Source organism: Polypterus senegalus, chromosome 8 (genome assembly GCF_016835505.1).
Source record: "Polypterus senegalus isolate Bchr_013 chromosome 8, ASM1683550v1, whole genome shotgun sequence".
Lineage (NCBI taxonomy): Eukaryota > Metazoa > Chordata > Cladistia > Polypteriformes > Polypteridae > Polypterus > Polypterus senegalus.
In genome coordinates this window covers 5,657,305-5,684,516 of record NC_053161.1, presented here as the reverse complement: position 1 = coordinate 5,684,516, position 27,212 = coordinate 5,657,305, and the positions used below count along the sequence as shown (strand labels likewise).

The window sequence follows — 27,212 nt, the reverse complement described above, 5'->3', positions numbered from 1 at the left end:
ATGAGTTCACTGTACTAAAATGGCCCCCACAGTCACCAGATCTCAACCCAATAGAGCATCTTTGGGATGTGGTGGAACGGGAGCTTCGTGCCCTGGATGTGCATCCCACAAATCTCCATCAACTGCAAGATGCTATCCTATTAATATGGGCCAACATTTCTAAAGAATGCTTTCAGCACCTTTTTGAATCAATGCCACGTAGAATTAAGGCAGTTCTGAAGGCGAAAGGGGGTCAAACACCGTATTAGTATGGTGGTCCTAATAATCCTTTAGGTGAGTGTATATTGATACCAAAGAGTGGCTACAAGTAGATAATTGTGGATTGAGGGTGGCAGTGTTCAATGGGTGGCCTGTTCAGCACCAATAGGTAGATTCCAGTATCTGGTTTTCTGGCGAGTTTTTTTTGTTTTGAATATTTATATTGATTAAACCCTTAATAAATTTCATCTTTATGAAATAACTAAAATGGAATAAAAATGCATTTAACCACAGAAAAAAATGCATTCAGTTCATATCAAGCTACTAGCAATACATGTTTTTGTTGTTATTTTGTTCAATTTAAATTAAGTATCTTAAAAGCTACTTTGAAGGTTACAAAATGTAAAGCACATTTACTTGCATTTTTAGAAAAATGAACATTTATTTAAAGACTAACAATACTATATGCACAAAGTAAAACAAACATTATATACAGAAGCATAGAAAAGTTTATTTTGTACAGGACACACACAACAATGATATATACATAATTTAAAAAAAATATTTTTCTAAGAAATAATAATAGTTAAAGATTAAGATGTACAATTAGAGTTAATAGTTGTATTGTAGCTGTTAAAAACTTGAAGGTAAAACTGCAGAATTAAACAGATTAAATTACTTTAAGAAAATACAACTGTTAAAATTTGACCCAATAAAACCATATTTAAAAAGTATCAGATTAAGTAAACATGAGTTCATTATGTATTTGCAGATATATGAGGACTACTGCTACTGGTAGCAGCTGGGTGTAAAGGCTTTATTTTAGCAAATCTGGACAATCCTAGTCGGAGGCCCTGACTCGGAGATTTCACACTTATTCTTCCATTTGTACTTGGGCTTACTCCAACTTTGGCTGGAAAAGTTAAAAATAAAAAAGTATTACAAACATTCCCACCATAAATGGGTACTGTTCAAACTAAACTATTTGTTTAATTAAATGTACTTCATATTTCAATTAAAAACAACTAAGTATACTATAGTGTTTAAATATAAAATTATAAATGACTAGAATTGATTTTAGACCTTAATTTTGAAACAATCTCTAATTTGACAACTACAACAATTTTCCACAAATGGCCCAACAATCTCACCAATCCTATTCACCTGCTTGCTCCAAAATAACATTGAGTAATTTACACATTTCTGCAATAACCTGAAGGCTCACTTAATTAACCAGTTTTCATTATTATTTGAAATGGTGCCTTTTGCTCACCTGGAGGTGTCCATTTGGGTATTCTGGAACCAAGTGTGGGACTGGACATCAGTATAGGTTTGGATGATGGAGTAGATGATGGTGATCGTCCATGGAAAATGGAAATTGAATTGGAAAGGTCAGGATCTGTACCTGTGAATCAAAAATAAAGTACAGTATTTGATGTAGACATAAAGATGAAGATAAACACCTTATAAACCAAGGTGTACCTAATTAATACATTGTCTTCATTAAATAAACCTGTAAAGAATATCAAATGATTCACTTTTTAATACTAAAATTAAAATACAATAGTTAAAAAAAAAAAAAACAAAAACAAACACGCACTTTTACCTCACAAGTTTATTAATTTTATTTGAACTACTACTACATTAACTTTTTATTAAACCATAAAAAATAAAAAAGAATATTTATAAGTGCAATAATGGTAATCATGCTGTCTTAAGGATGTAGCATCTTGGGTTCAAATGCCATGCCAGAGTCTATATGTTCTTCCTGTATGTACATGAGTTTTTCCCTGGGTACTCCATTTTTCCTCCTTTATCCCCAAACACAGTTTGTCAGATAGATTGTTAATTCTAAAATTGGCTCCATTAATTTGTGTGTGTGAGTGGGCCCGGCAAATAACTGATGCCTGATCTTGCTTTTTTTTGCCTTGCGGCAAATGTTGCTGGGATAGGTATTGCGACGCCCAACTGGATTTCTTAGCTGGATTACACAGGATGGAGAAACTTAATATATTTAGAAGTCACAGCTAGATTGCATACTGCTCCACACTTAACTGATACAAACTATTTATTATTTATAGACCCAATTACTGTAACATGTACAGAGTACAGTAAAATTCTTGCTTGCATGTGTTAATCAACATACAACACATTGTGACTCTCTGGCATCATGATTATTGTGTCTAACAACCTAACCTCAAAACTTTGATCTTAGAACACAGTTTACACTATCTACCATTAGTAAAAAAAAAATAAAAAAAATAATATATATATATATATATTTTTTTTTTTTAAAAGGTTGATTACATGTATGGGTTACATTATTGTTTTATTTGTGATTCATTGGTATTCATTTAACCTTAAGAAAACAAAAGCATAAATCCCCTGGGATTTAATTTTTACCCTGTGTTTAGCTGGCAACTGTTTACGCTTATGCTACCCTCAAATGATATTCGGAGTTTAAAAGAACAAGTCAACCCATGATGAAAATAGTTTGGCCCTGAAGATATTAGAGCTACATTTAAAAGGTGTATGAGCTATTCAGGCAGAAAGGGTCATGATTCAGTTGAGAAAGTGATGGAAAATATAACATACGACAGGTATGTGCATGGGACAGGACACATAGAGCAATAGCATGCTGTAGGACTTGCTACTATAATCACATGGGTAAAATTAGGATATACTTCTAGGAGGCCAAACATCACTGCTCTTTTATTGTTCAAACCATTAAATCTAAAATTAAAATTTTTTTTAGGAAGTAAATATAAATTAGTTCATCTTTGTGTCTATTTTTCTAAATCTACAGTACATATTCAATAATAAGGTTATGTGAAGAAACACAGCCAACCCCAACAGCAGCAGGAGCAAGGCATTAACCATCACTGAAGAAGATACAAGTTCATTGCAGAGTCCACTCACATATCTACAACCACCACCAACATACCCTAACATGTACTGTATGTCTTTGAAAGAAACCGGAGAACCCTCAGGAATGTCACTTATGCACAGGAAGAATGTGCAAACTCTGCAGAAACAGTAGCTAAATTCACAATTAAATCCTGCTCAATGGAGCTGATCAATGCAGCAGAACAAATCACTGTACCAGCTCCAAGGTGATTTTTTAATTATTCGGAAGGTTCAATTTTTGTATCCCTTATATTCATTCTTTCATTTGATTCTACTGATGTGCTTATAAGGAAAGCTGTTAGGCAAACATTCCACTATTTAAAATCAATTGCTGTATAGCATGCAACATTTAAGAAGTTATAAGCATTTGGTTTAAAAAAAAACAAACTCTCCACAATGCCTTTACAAGAGGGTCCTTTATTACAGTTTTTTAAGAATGACAAATGAAAAGTAAAAGCAGTAACACCTGAGTTTACAAAGACTCAGAAGGGTGCAATGTTATGGGGCCTTTTAGAAGGCAACAACTTTATGGATTATGTATGCATGTTCTGTTCACGTATGGTATGTTTTAGTGTACATAGTGGAAGTCATCATTTTCTGCACACCTTGACTTACATATCCCTATTATACAAAAAGAGAGGTTTGTCTAGAGACTTTAACTGTTCACATAAAAAAATTAAATATCCCCAGTGTTTAAGCAAATACTTAGCCATATCATTGAAGTAAAAATGCCACTAACAACTGTTAAGGAAAGAAAAAAAAGGCTAAATAAAAATTGTAAATGTAATATTATAAGAAAATATTAATTGGTTTGAAACTATTTTCCAGGGAAATGCTCCATTATAGGGAGAGGTAACAAAACCAATCAAAATAAAAAACCCACATATACAAATAGAACACGAAAAATATACTTAATTCTTTTGGTGATATGGCAAGGTTCTTTCCAGATACACTCCTGTGGTTCACTTGGTTATATGTTTTGTGTGAATTTGTGGTTAGTTTTGTTGAAAAATTTGTATGACAACTTTTAAACCTCAGAAGTTTTTTTTAGGTATGGCTCCTTTTACTTACTGCTTGAATTACACCATTTTTGTCTTATTAGCTAATAATTTACATACATACACACATATACATATATATTATATATAACCACCCTGGGTCTGGACTTGAGTGGGACATATTCTGCAGGAAACCCCAAACTGCAAAAAGCTCAAGTAGAAGCCAGCTACACAAGTAGCCCATGAGTGGGGATTGCAGGTCAAGCACTGTAAGAAGCACTTTATTTCATGTCTCCATGCTGCCAAAGAATATTAGCCTTTGTGTGTGCCTGCCGGTGAGCCTTGGGTCAGCTCATGGGACCAGGAGAAATAGTGTGGCAGTCAAGATGCCTTTGTTCCCTGGTGGTGCAATAGAGTCATGCTGAAGAAACCAAAGGTCCTTCAGGACCACACTATCAGGCTATTGTAAGGTGGCTGAATCTATTCCTCTGTGTCGCGCACCCCCGGGGTCTTACAATATGATCTGAGTACAGCTATACTGAAATGCTGGAGCATGTACTGAATTACAAATGCATACTAACAAGTATTGAATGTTAGTACTTAAATGAAAATTGCTGTCTCACTCTTCTCCAGACAACTACACAATAATCACAGAAAAATACAATTTATAAATCAGTCATATTTTTTCAGTACATGAAATAAAACGAGGTCATACGTTAATCTGAAAACTACTAGTGCTCCAGTTATTTAAGTTAGCTAAAAAAAAATGTACATAAACTCACCTAAAATTGCATTGCAATGTTTTTGCACACTTGGCCTAAAGCACACCACTAGTATCAATTTGACATGGTAAAAAGACAACACACGGGGTGGCACACTGTAGATGGAGTGAGAAACAAAGACGGCTCATTCGTAATACAGTAGATTTCAGAGATACACTCATATATGGCAAACTTGAATGAACAGTAGGATTAATTTGTGAAGGCAGGACTGATGCAATGTGGTATTTGGCCATGAATAAGGTTCCTTTTAGAAAAAGATACATGATTTGAGTACAGCTATATCAAAATGCTGGCATGCATATTGAATCTCTGTGACAGACACCCTCTTTTATGGCATACACAATGAAAAGCCAGCCATTTATTCTTGCTTTTACGTATGTTGTTGGGTATGTTTGTGCATTGTGGTGTTTTCACAGACCCTGTAATATAAAGTGCGTAGCCAGAATTAATTTGAATTGTACCATGCTCTTCAGTGCTCTGTACACCCAACATTTCCTATCCTCAATATGTGTTCTCCTTTCAGAGTGGTGCTGGCTGTGTACTGCATATACAAATAGCTTTGCTGCTCTCAAACAATTTGCACACTCAGATGCTGGCTGCATACTTTGTATTCCAAGTAATGTGAAAATGGTACAGGTGAGGTGGCATTGTACATTGTGGACTTATTTAAAAGATTTTTGCTAGACAGGTTTCTTTTACAACAGTATTATTTTGTAAATGTGTTCCCTGTTTGATTTAACTGCAGTTTAATAACTATTAAGTATAAATATTCAAACATAACAAAAATAAAGATGAAAAAAAGAAAAAGAAAGTTTAAAATACTACATTACTCATTTTGATGTAAATTAAGTCAGAAGGAGTTCATTATAGATTTTTGAAGGTCTATACCATGATATAGTCTTATTTTCCAAAATTTTGTAAATATTATGTTGTATAATTTTGCTTATATCATCCAACCCTAAAGGGAGGTCTAATGAATATTAATAACAATCAAAATGTAAAACATTTACCTTTTTTTTTAAATATGCCCAAGGCATAAATGTTCACTATCAGCCAGAACAGTGTCCCACATAAATAGATAATGGTGATGCCATTTTGTTGGTTTGGCTTCCACTGTGTAGGGGATACCTGCATAACCATGGGCACATTTATACTTGTTTTGAAAAAGTGCAACATTCAACCCACTGTACTGCTCCATTTGTCCATTAAACTGGGAAAGAATGATTTTAAACTCATGGTTTTTTTTTTTGTTTTTATAGTTGGTTTCACAAAAGAATAAACAAATAAAGCTGTAAAAGTCATATGCCAGTGTTTGTCAACTGGGGCTCTGATAAACTGAAACTTCAGCTCAAAGCAACGTTTAGATAACTAACTTTGCCTGACTGCTACCGATTTATTACAGCATGATACCATAATGTGCTATGTTTCCTTTCTCTACTGAAGGGTCCAATAATTTCCACATTATAAACGTATTAAGAATGTCCAGAACTCTTCACCAAAAAAATCAAATGTGCAATTAAATGTAAGCAGCTATATGCACTTGCATTTTGCAATAGCTCAGTACTCCATCTTGTGGATGAAAAATATACTGCAGTGTAAGTCCTGCTCTTCAGAAAAAGAATACTGTACATCAGAATCTTGGAAGGCATTCACATACCAAATATACATACCATCAACATTTTCAAAGGGAATTTCCACGATTACAAGGTGACATCATTTCACACCAGAAAACACCACAAATAAAAATAAAATTATATTACTTCCCAATAAATACAGGTCATACACAAGCAAGAACTGAAACGATATATAAAATGTAAAGTTTTGTGTAACTTTAAATTAAGTAGAATTAAGTTGTCCTGCAAACATGGAAGAGAATTCTTCTGGTTCTGACAGTGGGTGGATGAATAAGGTACAGTACTATACTGGCAATGCTGATTGCAGAAGTGAGTTAAAGAACAAACGATTTTAACATCTTTGCCATTTTTTTCTATAATGTGTGACTGGCAAAAATTAAAGCTACACCAAAAGCCAGGTAATACTATTTGAGTAATTTCTTGTAAATTTAAAATGCAAAGGTTGTACAGCTTCAAGTTAAAAAGGAGTAACAACTCTTATTTAATAAACTGGTAAACCCAAATAGTCAGCACTTAAAGCCAACTCACACTTTACAAATACTGTATATGCATCAACCTTCATGCATGCATGCAGATAATGATGTTATTCCAAACTCGTTCAGTGGAATGTCGACATACATACAAAGTTTTGAACACAGACTTATCTGGATTGTCCATGTGCTTCAAAAAATCACAGAAAGGTTACATACCCATACTACAAATTTATACATGTGCACACTGCAAACTCAAAAAAACAATATGAAAGGATGAGCATCACCTGTGCTGCACAAGCACACAGACTTAATGTCTGTGTAAGTTTCATATAATGAAAGCCTTGTTGGAGGCATTTCTGAATGCTTGGCAATGCCTAAACCTGTCCTGCCATTTGAGCTGAATTTAATAAAGAAAAGTTCCCTTATTTCTGAATTTGTCACATTTTAATTACCTGATCAAATGCCTGTACTTGTTTGTTAAAAACTCTCAAACCAATCATTGACTTGAATCAAAGTAATAATTGATTTGAATACATGAGTTTTTTGAGTATAAGATTACTTCAGTCATATTTAAGTCTCACATAAGGCTGTCATGATGTTGTGAGCACTGGATCTGCTAAGTTTACTATTTTTTTTCCCCTCATGTAAATTGAAGCAGCAGTGTTAGAAATTGCTGAACTGGGAAACTACTGGGTCAGTCTTCTTTTGATACCCTCTCCAACTTTCATTGGAACATGAAATCTGTGTAATAGCCTAAATAAGTGAAAGGAATAATTAAGGCAGTCAGCCCAAAAATCACAATCAGAAAATTTTCAATATCTGTTACCAGCATAAGTTACCTTCACCTTGATGTTTGGTTTTAGATTCTTTGCTTTTTTTCTGTTTGGCTTCTTTTTTAACATTTTTAGGGTTTGTGCCTTTCTTCATTACAATTTCTTGGACTTCCCCACTTTCACAGTTGTCACTACTTGAATCTTTCAAAGATAAAAAAAAATGAATGATTGGTTAATTAGTCACTTAATCCCACCTCTCCATCAGAATTTCATCCATTGCCAACATATTGAGCAATTCATCCAGTGGTGCTAGATGCTGAAGACTGCCCATGAAGCAATGGACAAAATCCCAAAACCAACACAGCTAAACACTTATAATAAGAAATTCAGAGACTAATCAACTTTATAATTTGTTTGTAATTCTGGGGTGAATTCAAATGCATAGAGATTTACATTTAGTTTGTGCAAACATACATAGCCGATATTCACTATTGTACTGTTCCATCACATCCAGTTTATTTGTAAATTTAGATGACTTTTTACTTTATTTTTTAGCTATATTCTTGAAATATTTTGATTGCTCTGCTCAACAAGGTTTTTCTACTCCCCTTAAGTGTTAAAAAACACATTCTTATAAACATTGTGTAAAGTAGCCTTAACAGTGTTAAAGACATGGTGTTCAGAATATATCCACCAAATGAATGGAATTGTAACAATCTGGTTCAGTGTTTTTCTGGCTTATTGGGTACTGCCTCAATTGGGGATCTAAGGTCAATTAATAAAGTAAAAAAAGAGACCTAAACTAGAACACACATTTAGGAATGAAAGAGAAACTGCAAAGCTAGGTGATATTTTTACATCAGTCGTAGCCTGACTTTCAAGTCTGCCATTTCATTGCCTTTGTATAGCTTGTAATTCAAAAGACAAGGCTGACTAGAGATTGACTAGAGATTCCTGACTATGCATCTAATGTCTCTACAAAAGTAGAAGATTTGTACTACAGAATAGAAAATAAGCCATGACAATAACTCTGTCAGCGTTTTTGCATTCAGGTAGAGTGGAATATGCCCTGAAAGCTGCAGCTGATCATTAACATTCATAAAGAGGCTACCTAGATTGCTGAAAATCTCAGCAGGGAGTAATTTAACTGAATAAAAAAGATTAAACAATTTTTATTTTAAATATGACCTTTGATTAAACTCTTACGGAAGTTATGTCTCCCTCAGCTTTGAGATGAATATTCATTTACATCAGTATGTGAAATCTAACCACTAAAAGCAAGAAAAAAAAAAATAAGCAACACAAATAGCATGTTAAATAAGGAAAAAATATTCAGAGAAATCAAGCATTTTGTTGTAAACACAGATATGGCCCCCAGAATGGGTTCCAGGCCCCTGTGACCAAGAATTGGATTAGGTGGATCTGATAATAGATGGATAAAACTACAGTCTACTGTGTATATGTTTCCTTCTGGATTCATGCAGTATTATGTAAAAGCAAAAATAAATCATTATTCTGGTGTACAGACAAGCAGATAATTCGTACCTAGGTGTCCGTCTCCTTTGACTCCACTATCATCCATAGGCATATTTCTTTGAGTTGCTTGTGCCTTTGCATCAGCCTGTCTTTTGCGAAGGCTGGTAGAAGAAATATTTTCATCTACAGTTTTGAGAACAAAAGAAATTTTAAAGACCATGCATTTTTTCTAATAACATTTTGTCAAATTGTTATTAGCTACTCAAAGTCACATAGACACTCAACGAGCTGCTTCTTAATAATAATAATAATAATAGTATATTTTATTTATACAGTATATTTCCCATGCTCCTAGAACTTCAAAAACAACAATATTTGATTCAAAATGCACAGTTTACTCTACATGTAGGTCTTTAGCTAAATAAGACTTGAATATACTCTTTTGCGAAGTGCAAAAAATTACTCGTTACCCATATTAGCCTCTGTACAGGTAAATATACCGAATATCTGAATTCTGTCTGAAGAATTGTTCTATGCCTGACAATGAAGGAAGCAAATTCTCTCAGCTTGTGTGAGAACAATATGACCCTTAGTCCACTGATGCATTTTACATATTTTACGTTTGTTTTTATTAGTTTTTAAGATTTCTGTCTTCATATGTTCTGCAGGATTAGAATGTTGTGTTAACACAAACAGCTTAATCCTTTGGCTTCAGATAGGTAAGCATCTGCTACTGAAATATTAATGAATATATGTTTGTTTTACCAGGATAGTATTCAAAGACTGAAGTGAACATTTGTCAGTGTGACATGCTGATCTCTTCAGTTAGGTTTGGTCACAGATGTCTTCTTTCACCCCTTTTTTACAAAAACAAGTCAGGCGGAAGGAAAGCAGGTAGATTTTGAACTGGTGCAAGGATACTCCAGCAGCTTAATTATATAAAAACTGAAGAATGCATTATTCATTTTAGACAAAGCTCCATTCACCCATAAATAGCGTGGAAAGAAATGTACCCTCTCAGACAAAACTCACTACATTCTGAATTCTAGCTTTGTATATCAAGTCAAAGGCTCAAGTTGCTGAAAATCAAAAATAAACATCCAAAATATTCTTTAATTCCAATTGCTTCACAGTAAACTTTATTGTAATAGGCAGCTGCCAGGTGTCTACAGATATTATTTTTGGCAAACACTGGTTGAGCATTTATGCTGGATTAATTTCAGTTTCTCTCAAAATAACGTGATATTGAATTATAGGTATAGGTAGTGTAGGTACACTATTAATGTACTATACAATTCAACTTTCTACAAAAAATATGATTAATACCTGTGTTTAGTTTGTTGTCTTTCATGTGAACGTGAAGTCTGATCATGACACCCCTTCCAATAAATTAATTTCCATCTTGGGGAGAAAATATGGAACTTTTTCCATGTAAACTGTACTTTGAACTTTTCTGTGCTGATTTGAAATTGCAAATATCATCCCAGTTTAGAATGTGATGCAAGTCTTTCCTGTCAGTATTACTGTTAGTTTAGTGTTAATTGAAATCTTCACAGGCAGTGTTGTAAACTATTTGCATCTAGAATGTTACAGAAAATAAAAAGCAGTCCTCAAACTTATTAATAAACCATCAAATAAATGAATAACAAATATGTCTAACAGATATAAACCCCTCCAAACTCCCCATCTCCCACCACCTTCCAAACTGCATTCTGGCTGTCATTTAAAATATTATTGCCCTTAACAACTTATACTTTTTGTTGATATATGTACTCTGGTAAATCAGGAGTGTTACAAATTGTCACAGCAGATCTGCTCATTTCAGCAAATAATTAAAAGGAAAATCTGACCACTAATATGCATCTCTCACATGGGTGTTTATGTTGACGAAATCTGGATATATTAAGAGGTATTTAAAACATACAACAGTGATACTTAAACCAAAAAAATGTGGATCTGAATGCAATCAATTTTGTGAACATTTACTTAGATGTTTTTTAGAATATTTTTTCAGTTTGAGTATAATCATGACTCATGAGTGTACATAATAAGAAATCAGCTATATTTTTACCAGTCATTTATTTAACTGAGTTAGTCAGTTAAAGTTAAAAAAAAATAGAAAGTAAATGCTAAGTACAGTATGTCTGTAGGTACCAACTGGTTAAAATTAAATGCATGTGTTTGAGACAAAATGTGCAAATATTTGATAGACTGGAATAAGAAGAACAAGATGCCAGTTTAGCAGATGCCCGAGCTGTGCAACCATCCCATACAGAGAACAATAATGCAAACCTTATACATATACTCTTTTACACTGAACTACAATTAACTCATTAATTAACTTGTTATATATGTCTTTGGGATTAAAACTTCAGTTACAGGAGTTGCGAGGTAGTAGTGCTAACTGCAGTTGCATCATGCCTTTTCTATTACAGAATACAATAAAGTGGACAGTTAATGAAAATATGTGCTGTACCTGCAATTTGCATCTTAGATTTATGTTTTTTCACTTTGCAGTTTGACTTTTTATTTTTTTTACACTTTGATTTCTTCTTAAGATTAAATTCTTCATCTTCTTCACTTAAATCAGTGTCACTCCTAGAGTCAGATTCTGAGCAAAAAAAAAAAAAAAAAAGGAAATTAACCACTGATATCAAAGTATTATAAAGATTTTGCAATAATATTTACTTGCAGAAAAATGCAAAAACTGAAATATACCTCAAGAAACATAACTACAATATAAACTCTTATTTCCATTTCATACTTTCATACAAAGGTCAAAGTACACATTTTATTTGTGTATTCCTTCTTTACAAATTGGTTGCATTAGAATAATATAAACGCTTGGGACTACCAAAAAGACATGGTTCAAGTAATATGGAAGGTATTTTCTACAAAAAAGAAAATTAAAATTATAAAATGAAAATGCAATCTCTCTTTTGCAATTTTATTTTCAAAGTCTGTGAGCATAAATGCTGCAAAAATTAAAATTACAATGAAATAATCTCATTTGATATTTCATTTTCAAAGTCTATTTGTAAGAATGTTGCAAAAATTAAAATTAAAATGAAATAACCCCATTTCATGTATGCATAAGGAGTACAACATGGTTCAGCACACTACCCCGTGAGGGGCTGGTGTTCAGGATTGGTGTGAATAAAGGGATGCTGCCAATCTAGGCAGGCTGGGGTCTGCCAGTTAGAAAGTCCAAAATCAGGTTGCACAGGGTGGTCCCATTTTGACCAGCACTATGGCCAGCTTAGACCAGTGTTTCCCAACCTCGTTCCTGTGACCCCCTGTGACTGCAGGTTTTTGTTCCAACCAGATTCCTAATCAGTGACAACATCTGATAACACTGTACTCATTTAATTAGCTGGTATTATTTTTCTTTTATTCTACATTCAGAAAAGCACAGCAGCATGATTTTTACATTTATAAGACATTTAGAAATATTTCTGCTTTTGCTATAGATTTGAATACTTAACTCTCTTTTGATAAGAGTATTTGAATGACATAAGAAGCGTATAAATTATTAAACAATAAAACATTAACATTTAAGAAGTAAAGATACATTGAGTACTACTGCAAAGCTTTAGGGTAAACTACATTTTTTGTTTGCAGATTAGGTGCATAAATGTATACATTTTTTGGTGTACCCACCAGAGAACACGCTACATATACAGGTAACTGACCGTGGGAGAAGTATGGATTTTTTAACTTGTTTCCTATAACTTTAAGTGGTTGGTCTTGTGCACTATTTATTGTAATTGCAAATGCAAGGCAGACTGGAAATTGCAGCCTTTTGAAGTCAAATAGTATGTCCTCAGGGATGAGCAGGATACGTGGTATGAAGACACTATTCCCTCTACCGGCATTTGTCGCCTCAATGACATTTGGCATTAATTTCGTGACATATAATCTTGTGCCATTACACAGTTTGGGAGGATTCAAATTCCGGAGTAATATAATGATTGAACCAACTTTCAAATTTAATATATGAGGTGGTAGACCTGATGGCTCCAATGAATTTAAAAATTCAGTTGGATAATTTGCTTGATTCAGGTCCATAATAGTATCAATAGATTTATATGTAATAGATTTGGAAAAAAATTCCCATACTGATGGTAACAACACACAGAAATTAGGTGAAAAGGAAATCAATCTTGAAAGAGAGTCCGAACGGTATTTCCCATTTCCAAGACTCAGTAGCTGGTTCACAAAATTATCTGCCGTGTCATGACCGAGAAGATGCTCTCTCATGTTGGTAGTGTTTTTGTTTCAACATGTTTCTAAATTATAGATGCTTTTAAACACGCATTGAGTTCATCCGCTGGTGTCCCTCGTGGGATAACCGGTAATGTTTGATGAAAATCTCTTGCGAGTAAAACGACAGTACCTCCCATTATTTTGTTAGGATCTCTGAGATCTTGCATTGTTCGGTTCAAGGCTTCATGAACTCTTTCATGTGCCATGGTGCATTCATCCCAAACTATTATATTTGAATGTTGCAAGACTTTTGCCTTTCCAGAGCCCTTGTATAGGTTGCAAATTGGATTTTCGTTGTGAGCGAGGTTTAATGGTAATTGCAATGCCGAATGTGCTGTACGGCCTCCATCTAATAATGTAGAAGCGATTCTCGATGACGCTACAGCCAGAGCTATGTCACCACTCGCTGGTATCTCGGCAAGAATCAGGTTTATTAAGAATGTTTTTCCTGTTCCTCCAGGAGCATCAAGGAAAACAACACCACCATTTCCTTTTTTAATCAAACCAATTATATGATGGAATGCAGTTAACTGGTCTGGTGTTAAAAGGGGTTTGTTCGTGGCTATAAGTTGTCTTAAAACATTTACATCGTAAGACCTTTCTCTTAAGACATCCCTATCCATTGCATCTGATGCTGCTCTGTTTGGAGCTGGTAAACCCAACTGTACTAATGTTTTGCTGCTTATATGAAGACACTTGTTCAATATTCGTATAAGAGCTTCATTATAAATATCCTGGGTGTAATTTACATCTATATTGGGATTGGCCATTTGTTGTAAATGAAGTATATCCTCATTAAGGCTGTCTCTGTACTTTTCCCAAAGAATTGACTGATTTGATGGAGTGCAAGTTGTAATAATAATTGCAAATAGATCCCGTAATTGAGGAGCAAAGCGTGTGACAGATGCCTCAAGAAGCGTGGTGTCCCAGTGTTGATCGTCTTCTAGTAAAGCAAGTTTTTGGCAAGCTTAACGTTTCACATACATGTCCATCGACAGTTTTCAATGAAGTAAAGATGTAGGTCCATGGATAGTGTGGAGCAAGAGGAGCAGGTAGTAGCATTCCCAGTTGTTTGGGTGAACGGTGTATACACGTCCTATAGCATCAGTCATTCGAATTCCCTCATGCCCTAGAACTATTGCACTTTGTTTCCTTCTATTAAACCTTTTTGAGGATGCGTTCCATGTATAATATCTCGGTACATTAGTGTACAATAATGTTCTTGCAAATGGATCCTCCTGAGAGAGTTGAAAAAAAGCAGTCAGTGTTGTGCTGGGTGGTTGCAAGGCTACATTATGCATATTGTCTTCATTAAAATATACACATTGTCCATTTTCAAAATGTACACATAGGTGTACAACCGTTGGATAACGTTTGTGGATATGAAAACGAAGCAAATGCCATACTGCTTCATTGCTACTAATGTACATACCTAATTGTTTTACTGGCATGAGGCGACAGAACTGATAAAAACTGCTAATAGTTTATCTGAAAATGGACCTAAAACAATAAATAGGTTAAAACACGTGTTTTGACAAATCTTTTATAAACAATTGACACTTACATAGTAATACATATAATAACATATCACAGATACATACACATTTATTAAAATATCAAAGTTTTCTTAAATAATTACTTACCAAATAGGTGTTTACTTCTTTTCAATATCAGTAAAATAACTCTCACACAAATAATAACAATTCGTAAAAACGATATAAAAATGGCATCCACAAACGAAGTGATTAATTCCCGGTACTTACACCGTTTTCATATAAAATGTAAACGCTAGTTATGCTGTTTCCGGGTCATACGCACGCAGTGTATTATAATATGTTCTGTGGTCATAGGTAATTACTGTTTCAAACGCGAAAAGAATAGAAGATTATATATATATATATCCCCCCCAAACTTAGTTTTCTAATTTCTATATTGTTCCCAAAACACAGAACTTGGGAAATAACACATCACTTAATTAACCAAGGAGTCCAATTAAAACCGGAAGTTGGTTGGAACAAAAACCTGCGGCGACAGGGGGGGTCACAGGACCGAGGATGGGAAACACTGGCTTAGATGGAACAGAAGTGTTAAATGGTAAGACAAAGTCAATAAATAGTAGTCTAGGATATAAATTTTCATTATTCAGGTGTGCCAAAATGGCATGAACATGTATTGCTTGTAATGTTTCCAATAACTAATCTTTCAAAGCATTTTATCAAAATTGGAGTAAATGCCACTGGAGTATTGTCATTTACTGTAAATAATCTACTTGTGCTGTCTTTGGCTAAGAGACCATTTTTATCTTTGTAAAGCAGATGGGGACCACAGATTCTTTCAGTGAAGTATTAAATATGGCTGTGGAAATTCCATTTAATTGATTACTGTAGGTTTTTAAGGCACAACCCAAAATTCTATCCAGGCCAAATGGTTTATGGAGGTTGACACTTTTAAAAATCCACAACATACACAGAAACAGAAGAATGAATTGTGCAGTACTACAGATTCTGACACAGGTTTAATTTTGTTGTTGTGATCAAAATGGGCATAGAAAGCATTAAATTAATCCAGGAGAAAAAAATGTTGAAGTGTTTGAATTAATCCTTAATTCGTAATATGTAAGCATCTATAAAACCTGACACATTTTATGTGAATTATCATTAATGCTATATTCAGTTTCCTGCTCACCTCTGTATTGATGATTAATAAGAATACACTCTTTTATGTCTGCATATCACCAACCTGAAATCAATTTTTGCTGGCTCTAAAACATACAGAAAGTGGTTTAAAAGGGAAAGGACCAGGAGGTAGGCTAGGTCAGTGAATGTGATTGAGTTTGTACTGGGAATTTAACCAATCAACCATCAGAGCTGAAAACGCTAATCAAAAACCAAAGTTTCAAAGACAAAAGCAGACCTCAAAAAGCTATAGATTCAAGCAAAAGAAAAGTTTGTTTGCAATATCTAACAGATTTTTAATCTTGGACAATATGCTAACCGGTGGGTCAAAATTTATGCCATTGGTTTAAATGATGTCATAAGCGGTGCACACCTGGGAATCTTTTGTAAGATCTCCATGGAAACACATTGACACTCCTGTAAAAACAATTATGGCATCACAACTGAACACAAACAGATTTCAGCTTTTAAAGGACATGTTCTGGAGAAATTCAAGTGTCATGTTCCGATTCCTAGGGGGTGAGTAACCCTCAATTAAAGCTTTACTTTGCCAAAAAAAAAAATCAAAAGTAACAGATCAGAACTCCTATAAAAACAGAACAAAAACTCCCATTGTACCAGAATTAGAGTAAGTTTCACTAAATTATGGATTTTGCTGGCGAGCCACAGGTTTCTATTGGGAAATATGCAGATTGTTGTCATATAGTCCTCTACACATTATTTTGATAAGTCCTGTTCCTAATCAGGAATCTAGAAACATGTCCCATTTTATGGAATAAATACTAACCTTCAACTTTTCCTACACCTCTTTTAATTAATTCCTCAAAATTCTTTAGTAATTTATGTTTCGTGGAACACATAGTATAAATGGACATAAAAATACTTAAAATTAAATTTAGTTTAACAACAAAATATTGCTTTTTGGAATAAAAGCAATATGAAAGTCGCTCAAAATTTGTTGCTTCTTGTTGATATCTCTGTCTCATCACAGAGCAGTGTTGTTGGTAGTACGATCATAAAATTTACCTTTAAACCATTTCAAAAAAGAATAGCATTCTGTAAAACACTCTCTGTAGCTAATACATGTACCCCTCTGTCCTACTGCCAGTTCTTTAAATGAACAATTCAATTTTGCTAGACAAATGTCTTTTTCCACCATAAAAGAAATAATAAGCAACAGTTGCAAGCAACCGTTATTTCTTTTCTCATGCTACAATCATAATAGAGAAAAGCGTTACTAAATTTAAAGTCAATTTTTTTTTGTTATGGCTGCAGACAAATGCTAGTTTAAGTTATTAAGTTGAATAAGCACTGTCCCTCAGCACCACAAGTCAACATTTTAGCCTGATATAATGTATACCATAATTCAGAAAAGGCAGCTGAGAAAATGCTAGAAGGCAATATGGTTACTTGTCCTCATGTACTTGCTTGTCACCTGTCATAATGAATGTTATAAACTAGTAAATTAATATTGAAGCATTCCATATTTAGAAAGGTTTCCCTGAATAAAAGATTATATAAATAACATATTTCTACTGTCTTTCTTGTACTGGTGTCAACCAATAACTCACCTGATGTACACTCAGGCTGATAATCTACATATTTGTCTTCATCTAATTCAGTACCATTTTCATCCATAATAATCTTTTGCTGCTGTGCTGCAGCTTTTGTAGCAGCTTGCCTTTTCTCCTTATGGGCAGTAACAGATGCATTTTCCTCTATGATTTTATCCAAGCCTTAAAAAAAATTAAAAAAAAAAAAAACATTTGAGAGAGAGCACAAAATATTGTTATGTAAACAGTTTAATAAAAAAGTTTTTTTTTCTTTGTTTCTGTTTTGAGTAAATTTGCAGATATGCTCTAGCCTTTAACATTTGTGATTTTTTCTTCAAGCACCTATCTAGAAACTAGCTTCTTAGATTAACGAAACTGATCATGATTTTTCAACTATGCATATAAAGGCCTTAAGTAAATTAATTTAGGAATTAAAGAGCTAAACTATTACTCTTGACTAAAGAGGAAAACACACGTGTCACTTAACAAAACCATTATACACCATATTCAAGTTTCAAAAGGAGAAAAATGTTGAAAGAAATCCCAAAAAAGCATATCATTTGGATTAAATAATTCAGAATGAGAAATATCTACTATTTTAAAACTGCCTATAAATCATATATATTCATTGTTAAAACACCACCATTTTATAAACAGAAAGAAATGCTGTTAAACTAGTACTGTAAATGAAATGTTATTTACCAAGAATGCTACTGTCCACACTGCAGTTAGACAACAAGGGAGGTTTCTCCAAATTATCTGCATCAGTGATATTATTGTTACCTTTTCAGAAAGAGAAAAAGACACACTGACACAAATGCAAAACATTAATGGCATAAATGAAAAACTTTCACATTTACACAGGAAAACAATGTAATTAAAGCTTTAAACTATAAATGAGAGGCTTTGCGCAAATGTTTACAATTTCTAATGCCTTTCTTGTGTAAACAAATTTGGCGAAAAAGAAAAAAAAAAGTGATTCAAACAAACCTTGTATTTTTTGTGGATTATCTTCTTCTTGTAGCATGGACAAAGCAAGAGCGGCTTCTAAATCTCTTTGATAAGATTTTTCATCCCGTGATATTCTGTAACAACAGTAAAAGCAGTTTTAAAATTATTCTTTCATCTACTGCAGAAAAAACATATTTTCATAAACATTATAGTACCAACATTAATTTGGCATGGCATGAGTGAATGTGCATCCGAGTATGAAGGAACTATATGATGGACTAGCACCTGGTGTGCATCCTTCCTTGTTCCCAAAGATGCCATCTAGGTTCTGGCCACCAAGACCCTCATGTGAGTAAGGCAGGTATGCCAATGAATGAATGAAGAAGAAATATGTTATACAGAGACTTTTTTACGCTATACTGTAATCTTCTTTTTTCAAAAAAAATTGAGCTGAATTTAAAGTGTGCAGCCCTTTATTTCATGAAATTGTTTATATGCCAGAGATGAAAGGTAATACAATAAACTGGCAATGTTTTTGCAATGAAAATCTAATTAAATGGCAAAACACTCTTGCTTCCAGAACTGTTTTCATTCAATAATTAGAAATTTCAACAGTAATAATTAGAAATTTCAACAGTAAGAAAAGCAACTCGTCATTACTGTTTACTTTCAAGTATCCTTTATTTAGTTATTATTTCTGTAAGTTACCAAAGAAGTTACATTAAAAGGTTCACTAGCTGTCAACTGTGATATGAAGCAATGCCTTAAGTAAACATGAATAACAACGTATATGCAACAGTACAAGGTATTCTTAATCTCCCTTAAAGAGTCTAGAAGTTCAATATTTCTGAAGAATCTTAAGGCCTTCAAATAAAGTTTCTTTGGCTAATTAGGAAACTTGGGGAAAAAAAAAGACAATGTGTAGTTGTGGCAGAATCTACCAGGAGTGAAATAAATTTAACTAAGGTTGATACTGCTAGACCTCTGGATAAGAAGATCAGTCAGGTAATAAATCATATTTCATATTTATATATTTTTTTCTGCTATTGAGTTGCAGTATTCAAAAAGAACTGTAATTAATGTTCTCATTTAAGTAGATACAAGTCAAGTCAAGTCAAGTCAAGTTGGGGAGCATACACTGGTACAGTACATTGCCGCACCCACTACACAACAAAACAACTTGGGATCCCGGTTGGCAACCACCCAGGCAGACACGCGGCCCAGTCCCACCCTCCAGAAATTACCCTCTATCTGCCGCAGCCAGGTGTTACTTGGGCGACACCTTGGTGTGGTCCAGCCACTCGGGTCCCCAACAATGAGGATCTTACGAGCCGGATCAGCCTGGAAAAATGCGCCACATGGCTGTAGTGCCATAACTGATGCTCCGTTACAATGCTGGTAATCTGCCTCATTCGGGACTCCATGAGCAATCGCTCATTTGACACAAAGACAAACCAACGATCGGGAGTGCCACACACCCCTTTCCAGCGACCTCATGACCCCCCTATGCTCTCCCAATCCGTCTACTGACTTCATAGGAAGAATCACCAGAGACATGAATGTCACTTCCAAGATACTTTAAATAAACCTCTCAACAAGGTCAACACTCTCTCCGGAAAACAGACACTCTGCTGATGGCTGTGCTCAAGAGGTTATTAAAGGCCTGGATCTTGGTTTTTGTCCAGGACACTTGCAAGCCCAGACACTCAGACTCAGTCTCTCAAGCACCCCAATCACAGCCTCCACTGACTCCGCGAAGATCACAGCATTATCAGCAAAGTCAAGATCAGTGAATCTTTCTTCACCAACAGATGCCCCACAGCCGCTGGACCCCATGACCTTGCCCAACACCCAGTCAATACAAGCATTGAATCTTCCTCTTGCTGGTAAGCAGATACCGTACACACTTTATTATAAGTAGCAAAACACGGCATTTTTTTTTATACAACACTCCACACAAGTTTGCAGTGCAAATCACTAGCTGCATGATTATGAATCTGTCAAACACATGAATGAACAGTAAATTACACATACACAGCAAATATTTGAAGAGAATGACAAAAAAGAATTACAGAAATCCTACAAAAAACTCCTGTCTAGCCTCTCCAGGCAGTGTAATAATACATAAAACAATACAGTGAAAATGATGTGTAATTTAACAACATGTGTCCATCTCTGCTCTGTCTGTTATGAGGCACCTTCAAGAAGCTGTTGTGATACCTTTTTTAAATGTTAACGAAAAGTTCCTTATCCAAAGAAGAAAGTGGTACATGGAAGGCAAAGAATGAAAATCGAGTCACAGCCAGTCTTTATGGTTTGAACACATACAGGGACACTCTGAATCGCCAGAACAGTAATAAGCACAAGGTTATATCTTTGACTGTGATTGGAAATTTGCATAATTTGACAAACTTCACACCAAGTATATCCTAAGTATGTGTATCATTTCTGTACCAATATGTGATTTTCAAAAGCTAGATTTGAACAAGAAACATTCTAGAAACTCTGCTATAATGAATAAGCACTGTCCGCAATCAATGGTAATCTTTGCACACTTATTTAATTCAGTCTGTGAATCATATAAGACAAGAGCCAAAGCCAATGAATCTTTAGTGACCAGTTAATCTTAAGTGATATTGCATAGATTTCTGTCTCAAACACCTCATGTTTGCTACTAAGTGCCTTGAGGCCTTATTCATAGGTGATAGCAAGTACAGTAGGAGCATGAGATTAACAAGTTAATTGGAGCAGTGGCAGCAATACTCATGTTGCTGTGTTAAATAGTGATGAAGCAGGAGCAGAGACTATCTCTAAAGCCATTTTGATCAACCATGTTCTTAGTGCCCTTAGTCTCTGGTAACATATTCTCAATGGTAATTGAAAAAGATGATTGCCCAAGTGAATTTAGTCTTTGATTATATTTCCAGCACAATTTCTTGCAAAAAACAGCTGCTCCAGTTGTCTCAAAAACACATGTAATCTTTCAATTACCACTAAAACTCATTTAAATAATTAAGTGCATTGGAATAGCAACATTTTGTCTATTAGTTGAAAGTGGACAAGCAAACCTCCATGATCATAATATAATTGTAATTAGATATTGACAAGTAAAAGAGTATTTATTACTCTAACCTACTATACAATGATAACAAATTACACCAACTTGAACGAAACAAAAGGTAATAAAAGGAAAAAAAATCATATATATACTTGCAAGCTTTGTGGATTCCAACTTGGCAATTAATTCTTTACCTGCTTATAACATACAACCATGCTGTACAGAATATCCATCCATTATCCAACCTGCTATATCCTAACTACAGGGTCACAGGGGTTTGCTGGAGCCAATCCCAGCCAACGCAGGGCACAAAGCAGGAAAAAAACCCTGGGCAGGGTGCCAACCCACCGCAGGGCACACACACACACAATTTAGGATTTCCAATTCACCTAACCTGTATGTCTTTGGACTGTGGGAGGAAACCGGAGCACCCACGCAGGGAGGACACAGGAAGCGAACCCGGGTCTCCTAACTGCGAGGCAGCAACGCTACCACTGCGCCGCCCTCTAGGGAATATGTTGTTTGTAATTAGTCAAAGATATGCAAACTAAAACATTTAACTTCTGTTGCAAATGACATCAAGATACATTTACTCCACTAACATAGTGGGGTGCTTTGAGAACTATTATTATCTGTTGTCTGCATAAACTATATCTAATATATAATCTTACTGTCAAGTACAGCAGCAAGTTCCTCATTAGGTTTAACAGGACATAGAACTACCTAAAGCCTGAGAATCCAATGTGACAGCATAATAATACATTGTCCATTAAAGTCAAAATGTGCAAACCATGAGGGACATGTATATTCGTGGAACTGTCAGTGAAAACAGGTACACTGTTAAATACATGGGTCTATTTTTATACATGCATTGTACAATTTTGAATAAATAATCCCTTCAAACCAGATACGTTAGAACTATTGCACTGTTTATTACATAGAGTACATACTTAAAAAAAAGCACATCATTTCGTATGATATATTGTTATGGAGTAATTGGCCAATGCTAAAATTAAAGCATGAATCAAATCATCCCATTTAACATGGCTTTCTTGGCTCTTTTTAACATTTAACAGTTTATGGGCCAGATATGCAAAGTCAATCCATTGTCTTTAACCAGGTTAAACAGATAAGCAAATTGTAAAATAATACTCATGCTTCCTTTATTGAGAAGAAAAAAAAGCATGTGTAAAACAATATTTTTGGGAAATATAATGGTGGAAAACTACAGGGAACTAGTTGTGGAGTTTCTCTTTTCCTACCTCTTACTAGCACTTGGGGGCAGTATGTCTTTAAAAACACATTTCCTACACTCTGATTTAAATTTTTTTCCAAAGTATGTGAGAGAGGTCTTTGATGAACATGGGAAGGGGTTCTGCACAACTGGAGACACGTTATTGTTGAAAGTAGAGTGAGTATGTTAGCAGACATCTGCTGGTTATTCCACCATGAAGCACCTTAGGAGGATAATAAGAGGGGGAAAAAAACTACAAAGTGACTATTTTTGTGTAAGTAATAATTATATGTGAAATTTACAGATTTTTTAAAGTTTAAATAATTAATTTTATCTCTAAAATGGTGTTTTTTTTACTTAAAATTACATCTCTCATCAAATAGATGTGTTAGAGCAATTCCATTGCCAGATTTAGATTCAGCATCCTCAAATCTTTTTGACTGAGTTAAACATGTATTTTTTTGCAGACCAGTGTTATCAACTTATTGCACGGATTGATCATAAATTTCATGCGAAGTAAAACATGTTTAAAAAGGTTATAATAAGGTATACCTTTGGAATATTGTTTTAATCTGTGTTGATAGATGTGTGTTTACCTTTCAACCAGATCCTCCTGTTTAAAAACCTTCTTGCTGCAGATATCTTGTTACATTCATGTAATTGTGCTGATAATCATTTTTTGATTGCATAGTGTCAATGGAGACAATTTGAGAATAATAAGACTAAATGATCAAACAAGTGAAAATGTTTCTTATTAATTTATAAAGAATATGAAGATTTCTTTAATTAAACTATTACAAAGATCATCTTTTGCAGCTTGATTTCTATGACAGTAACAAATCATTTTTTAAAAAGGAGAATGAGGAGATAAAATAACGTTAATATAATGATAAATCAACCTTCAATTTAGACATGACACAAATCAAGATATTTTAATTATAAAAACAAAGTAGCTCCAGTATTTCACACAGATTTACCTCCTCTCTCCGATTTCAACTGGTGATTCCAGCTCTTGAGTAGGAAACTTTTTTATAGGTTTTTGTTGTTTTTGCTCATTGGACATCACACGAGCCTTTTTACTTGGTGGTGCTTTAACACATGCAAAGTCATCATCTGTTAAAAATAGTAATAATGAAAAAAGGCTGAAACAGTCAATTAAATTTAATCTCAGAAATGCCCTTTCTAACGAGACAATCAAATGTACTAGTTTTTCATTTATTTATTTTTCACTTATTTCACCACAAGGTCAATCATAACTCATTTCAAAATTGCATGACAGACACCATCCCTGGGTGGAAAGCCTGTCCATCGCAGACCATACTCATGCACATACACTTTAATTACTCTGGTCCAGGTAAGTGTTGTCTGTCCACACTGGGGAAGAAAGAGTGAGGGTAAAGACCTCACGATCCTGAGAAAATCCACTTGAACTTGGGGAGAACTTCTGACATTTAAACAAACATCCAAAGCCTGGATTTGGACAGATAGGCTATGAGGCAGCAGCACTAACCAGTACACTCGCGATTTGCCATTAGCAATTAAAAAATTAAAAAAAAATGTTCATTATGAAAAACATAAAAATTTCTATTTTTAATATGAAAATTACATTGATAACACTCCACATTACCAAATGTATGAAAGGTTTCAAATCATGAATGCTTACCCCCATTGTCAAATCTGTCGAATTGTGAATAGTCTACAGCTTTTATGTTTCTGTAGATCAAAATAAAAGTCAATTATTGCACTGCAGTAAAATGTACACTACTGGTATTATTATTCCGTTTACTTAAGATCTTACCAGGGTTGTCAGATTTTTTTTTTTTTGCCATTTATTATAATTTACACTTTTATCATTAGCTTTGTATGATGCTGGAGAGAAAACCTATTTTAAGGTCTGACAGCACAGATGATATAACAATATTTTAAGATACTCTAACAAATACAAAGCAATAATAATAAAAATACCTGAATACTAAACTAGTAAAATGCTTAGTGCTTTCCACAAAACACATGACCAGTACGGTATTTAGAAAGCCTTCTGATCATCTTAAGTTCACTTTATTATCACAAAACATCACACCCAACTGTAACTCTGTATTAAACACCGAAAACTATTTGCCCAAGCTTTCATTACTTCTTTATTAGATCTCTGCAGGTTATTTTCAGTGGTGTTCATGTACAAAGAACTAACTGGCTACATGAAATTCTCAAATCTGCTTAATGCAACAGAGGACTGTGAGGTGCCAGAAGATATCCTGCCAGCATTGGGTGCAAGACAGGAACCAGTTCTGTACCGGGAATTACTGTACTACAGTCAGGGCACAGCAGGTTCAAACTACTGCTACTACTGGAGTCTTTACAAGGACAATTTCTATCCCCTATGTGCCGGACTACATTGGCTCTTTGGTTTAAAATAATCTTCTCAACTATTATTCACTAACAACACTTTAAACATTAACACCCATAAATATCTGCTAACTCTACTTACTACTGTACACCTGCATGAAACAGAGAGATTTGTTGATGTTGGCCCTTTTGCTTAGAAACTGTCAGAGAACACTCCTTTAGGCCAGTAGTGGCAAAAAATCTTTTCAAGAAGCACATTGTGTTATAAATTTAACCTATATGTAGGAAACCAGTATTTGCTGCATTTTAAAAATCCTATCACGAAAACTATTAACCATGCTCTCAGGAGATCATTTATTGGAGTAATTAACATTCAGTTATTGGGCTGATAATTTATTATATTGTACTGTATTGTATATGCCTGTACTGTCTTTTAAGTTAATTTCATTGTTTAGTTACTTGGCCTACAAATATGACTGAGAAATTCACAAATATTTGCATTCTTTCTCATAGCTTTAAATGCCTACAAGTGTTTTGCCATCTTGCTATCAGTTTACCTGTTTTTTGTAGAATTTTCTCAAATAAATGTACCCAAATGCTGATGATTAACAGGGAGGAGTGAAGACACATGTGCAAACAGCATTAAATGGTAAAGGGAGCAATGATTTTCGCTGCTATTTTGACTTGTCTCATTAAGAAGCGTTTCTTTCAAATGAGCAAACAAGTGAATATCGCACTGAAGTCATTGCCCCCTACACACATTCACTTTTGCCAGCACTGGGAGAGCAAAATCTACAGAAAATCATACATTAAAAAGAAAATGGAAAAAAAAAAACTCAAGCATTTAAAATTTTGTCAAAAATACAAATACTTCAGAAAAGGATAATAAAGACAACTTACTAAACATTGACATTTAAAGAATGCCTATTTGTGATGTTGGCTGGAATGGCCACAGGGTCCCCAAAGACAGACCCTAACAACTCACTGGTCTACATAGGCAGGAATATAGGATTTGCTGTATTTGTATTGTATATTCTACAATATTTGTTGCCATTGTAATCTAATAATTTGTTTTATAAAACTAGTTTGTGAGCATGCCCGCTGAAAAGATGTTATAACAAGTTCTGTTTATCTGACATTATTATTTATTTTTTCTATTGTATTGATAATGCTGTTATATTTATATTGATACAATGGTCCTATTTCTAAATACATACTGTACTTATAAGTGTTTGGGGCTATGGAAACTACACAAGCACAACGATGCTGGAAATGATGAACAGCAGAGCTAACTACTGCGTCATCATACACACTCACCGAAAAGGAAATTAAAGAACAATAACGTCTGAATTTTTTTCAAATGTGAGCATTAAAACGTTTTTGCTTTTGTGAATCTTTGTATAAATCATTGATCTGCTTCAGAAGCGCCTTAAAATGACACAGCAGTTCAGCAAACCACGAGATAGGAAAAGAGAATATAAACATTTACGCTTGAATTTACAAAAGTGCATTATATGCATTGAAAATGTGCAGTCTGAAAAAACCAATACACACCTTAATTACAAATCGATGTTTACTCACCGTGACGGTCTTGACATAATTATTCAGCTGAATCGTGCAAGATACAAAAAAAGACAGAGCACATAAATGCCAGTTTTAGAAGAGGAAAGTTTGAGAGAGAAATAAATAAACACGATTTCGCGAGACTGCAATCATGAGACATTAATACGAACATAAAATGAAAGGATCTAATGTAACTCCGTTTCGCACATCTTTTGAGTTTACCCGCCAGGAAAACAAAATAAAGAAACATCAGAAATGAAAATTGAAATTTGACTTTCGCGACTTCGTAATGCGAGCAACGTACATATGTAGTAAAATATAAACG

The 27,212-nt window shown here is 34.3% G+C and overlaps 1 protein-coding gene across 3 annotated transcripts; it reads right to left on the bottom strand.

The window, feature by feature from the left end:
* Positions 1 to 689: 689 nt before the first annotated feature.
* rad51ap1 (RAD51 associated protein 1) lies at positions 690 to 27,132 on the bottom strand. 3 transcript variants are annotated; one of them, XM_039760638.1, is made up of 11 exons: positions 26,879 to 27,132; positions 24,642 to 24,691; positions 23,956 to 24,091; positions 18,726 to 18,820; positions 18,438 to 18,518; positions 17,754 to 17,918; positions 11,718 to 11,852; positions 9,311 to 9,424; positions 7,832 to 7,966; positions 1,472 to 1,603; positions 690 to 1,111 (listed from the first exon to the last, which is right to left on the bottom strand). In XM_039760638.1, exons 3-11 carry the CDS (start codon positions 24,039 to 24,041, stop codon positions 957 to 959), a joined length of 1,098 nt encoding a protein of 365 aa, XP_039616572.1. In that variant the 5' UTR covers positions 24,042 to 24,091; positions 24,642 to 24,691; positions 26,879 to 27,132; the 3' UTR covers positions 690 to 956. The 3 variants fall into 3 exon arrangements, with proteins under 3 accessions (XP_039616572.1, XP_039616570.1, XP_039616571.1); XM_039760636.1 differs by having other exon boundaries at positions 26,906 to 27,132; XM_039760637.1 differs by having other exon boundaries at positions 7,838 to 7,966; positions 26,906 to 27,132.
* Between the last annotated feature and the right edge of the window lie 80 nt (positions 27,133 to 27,212).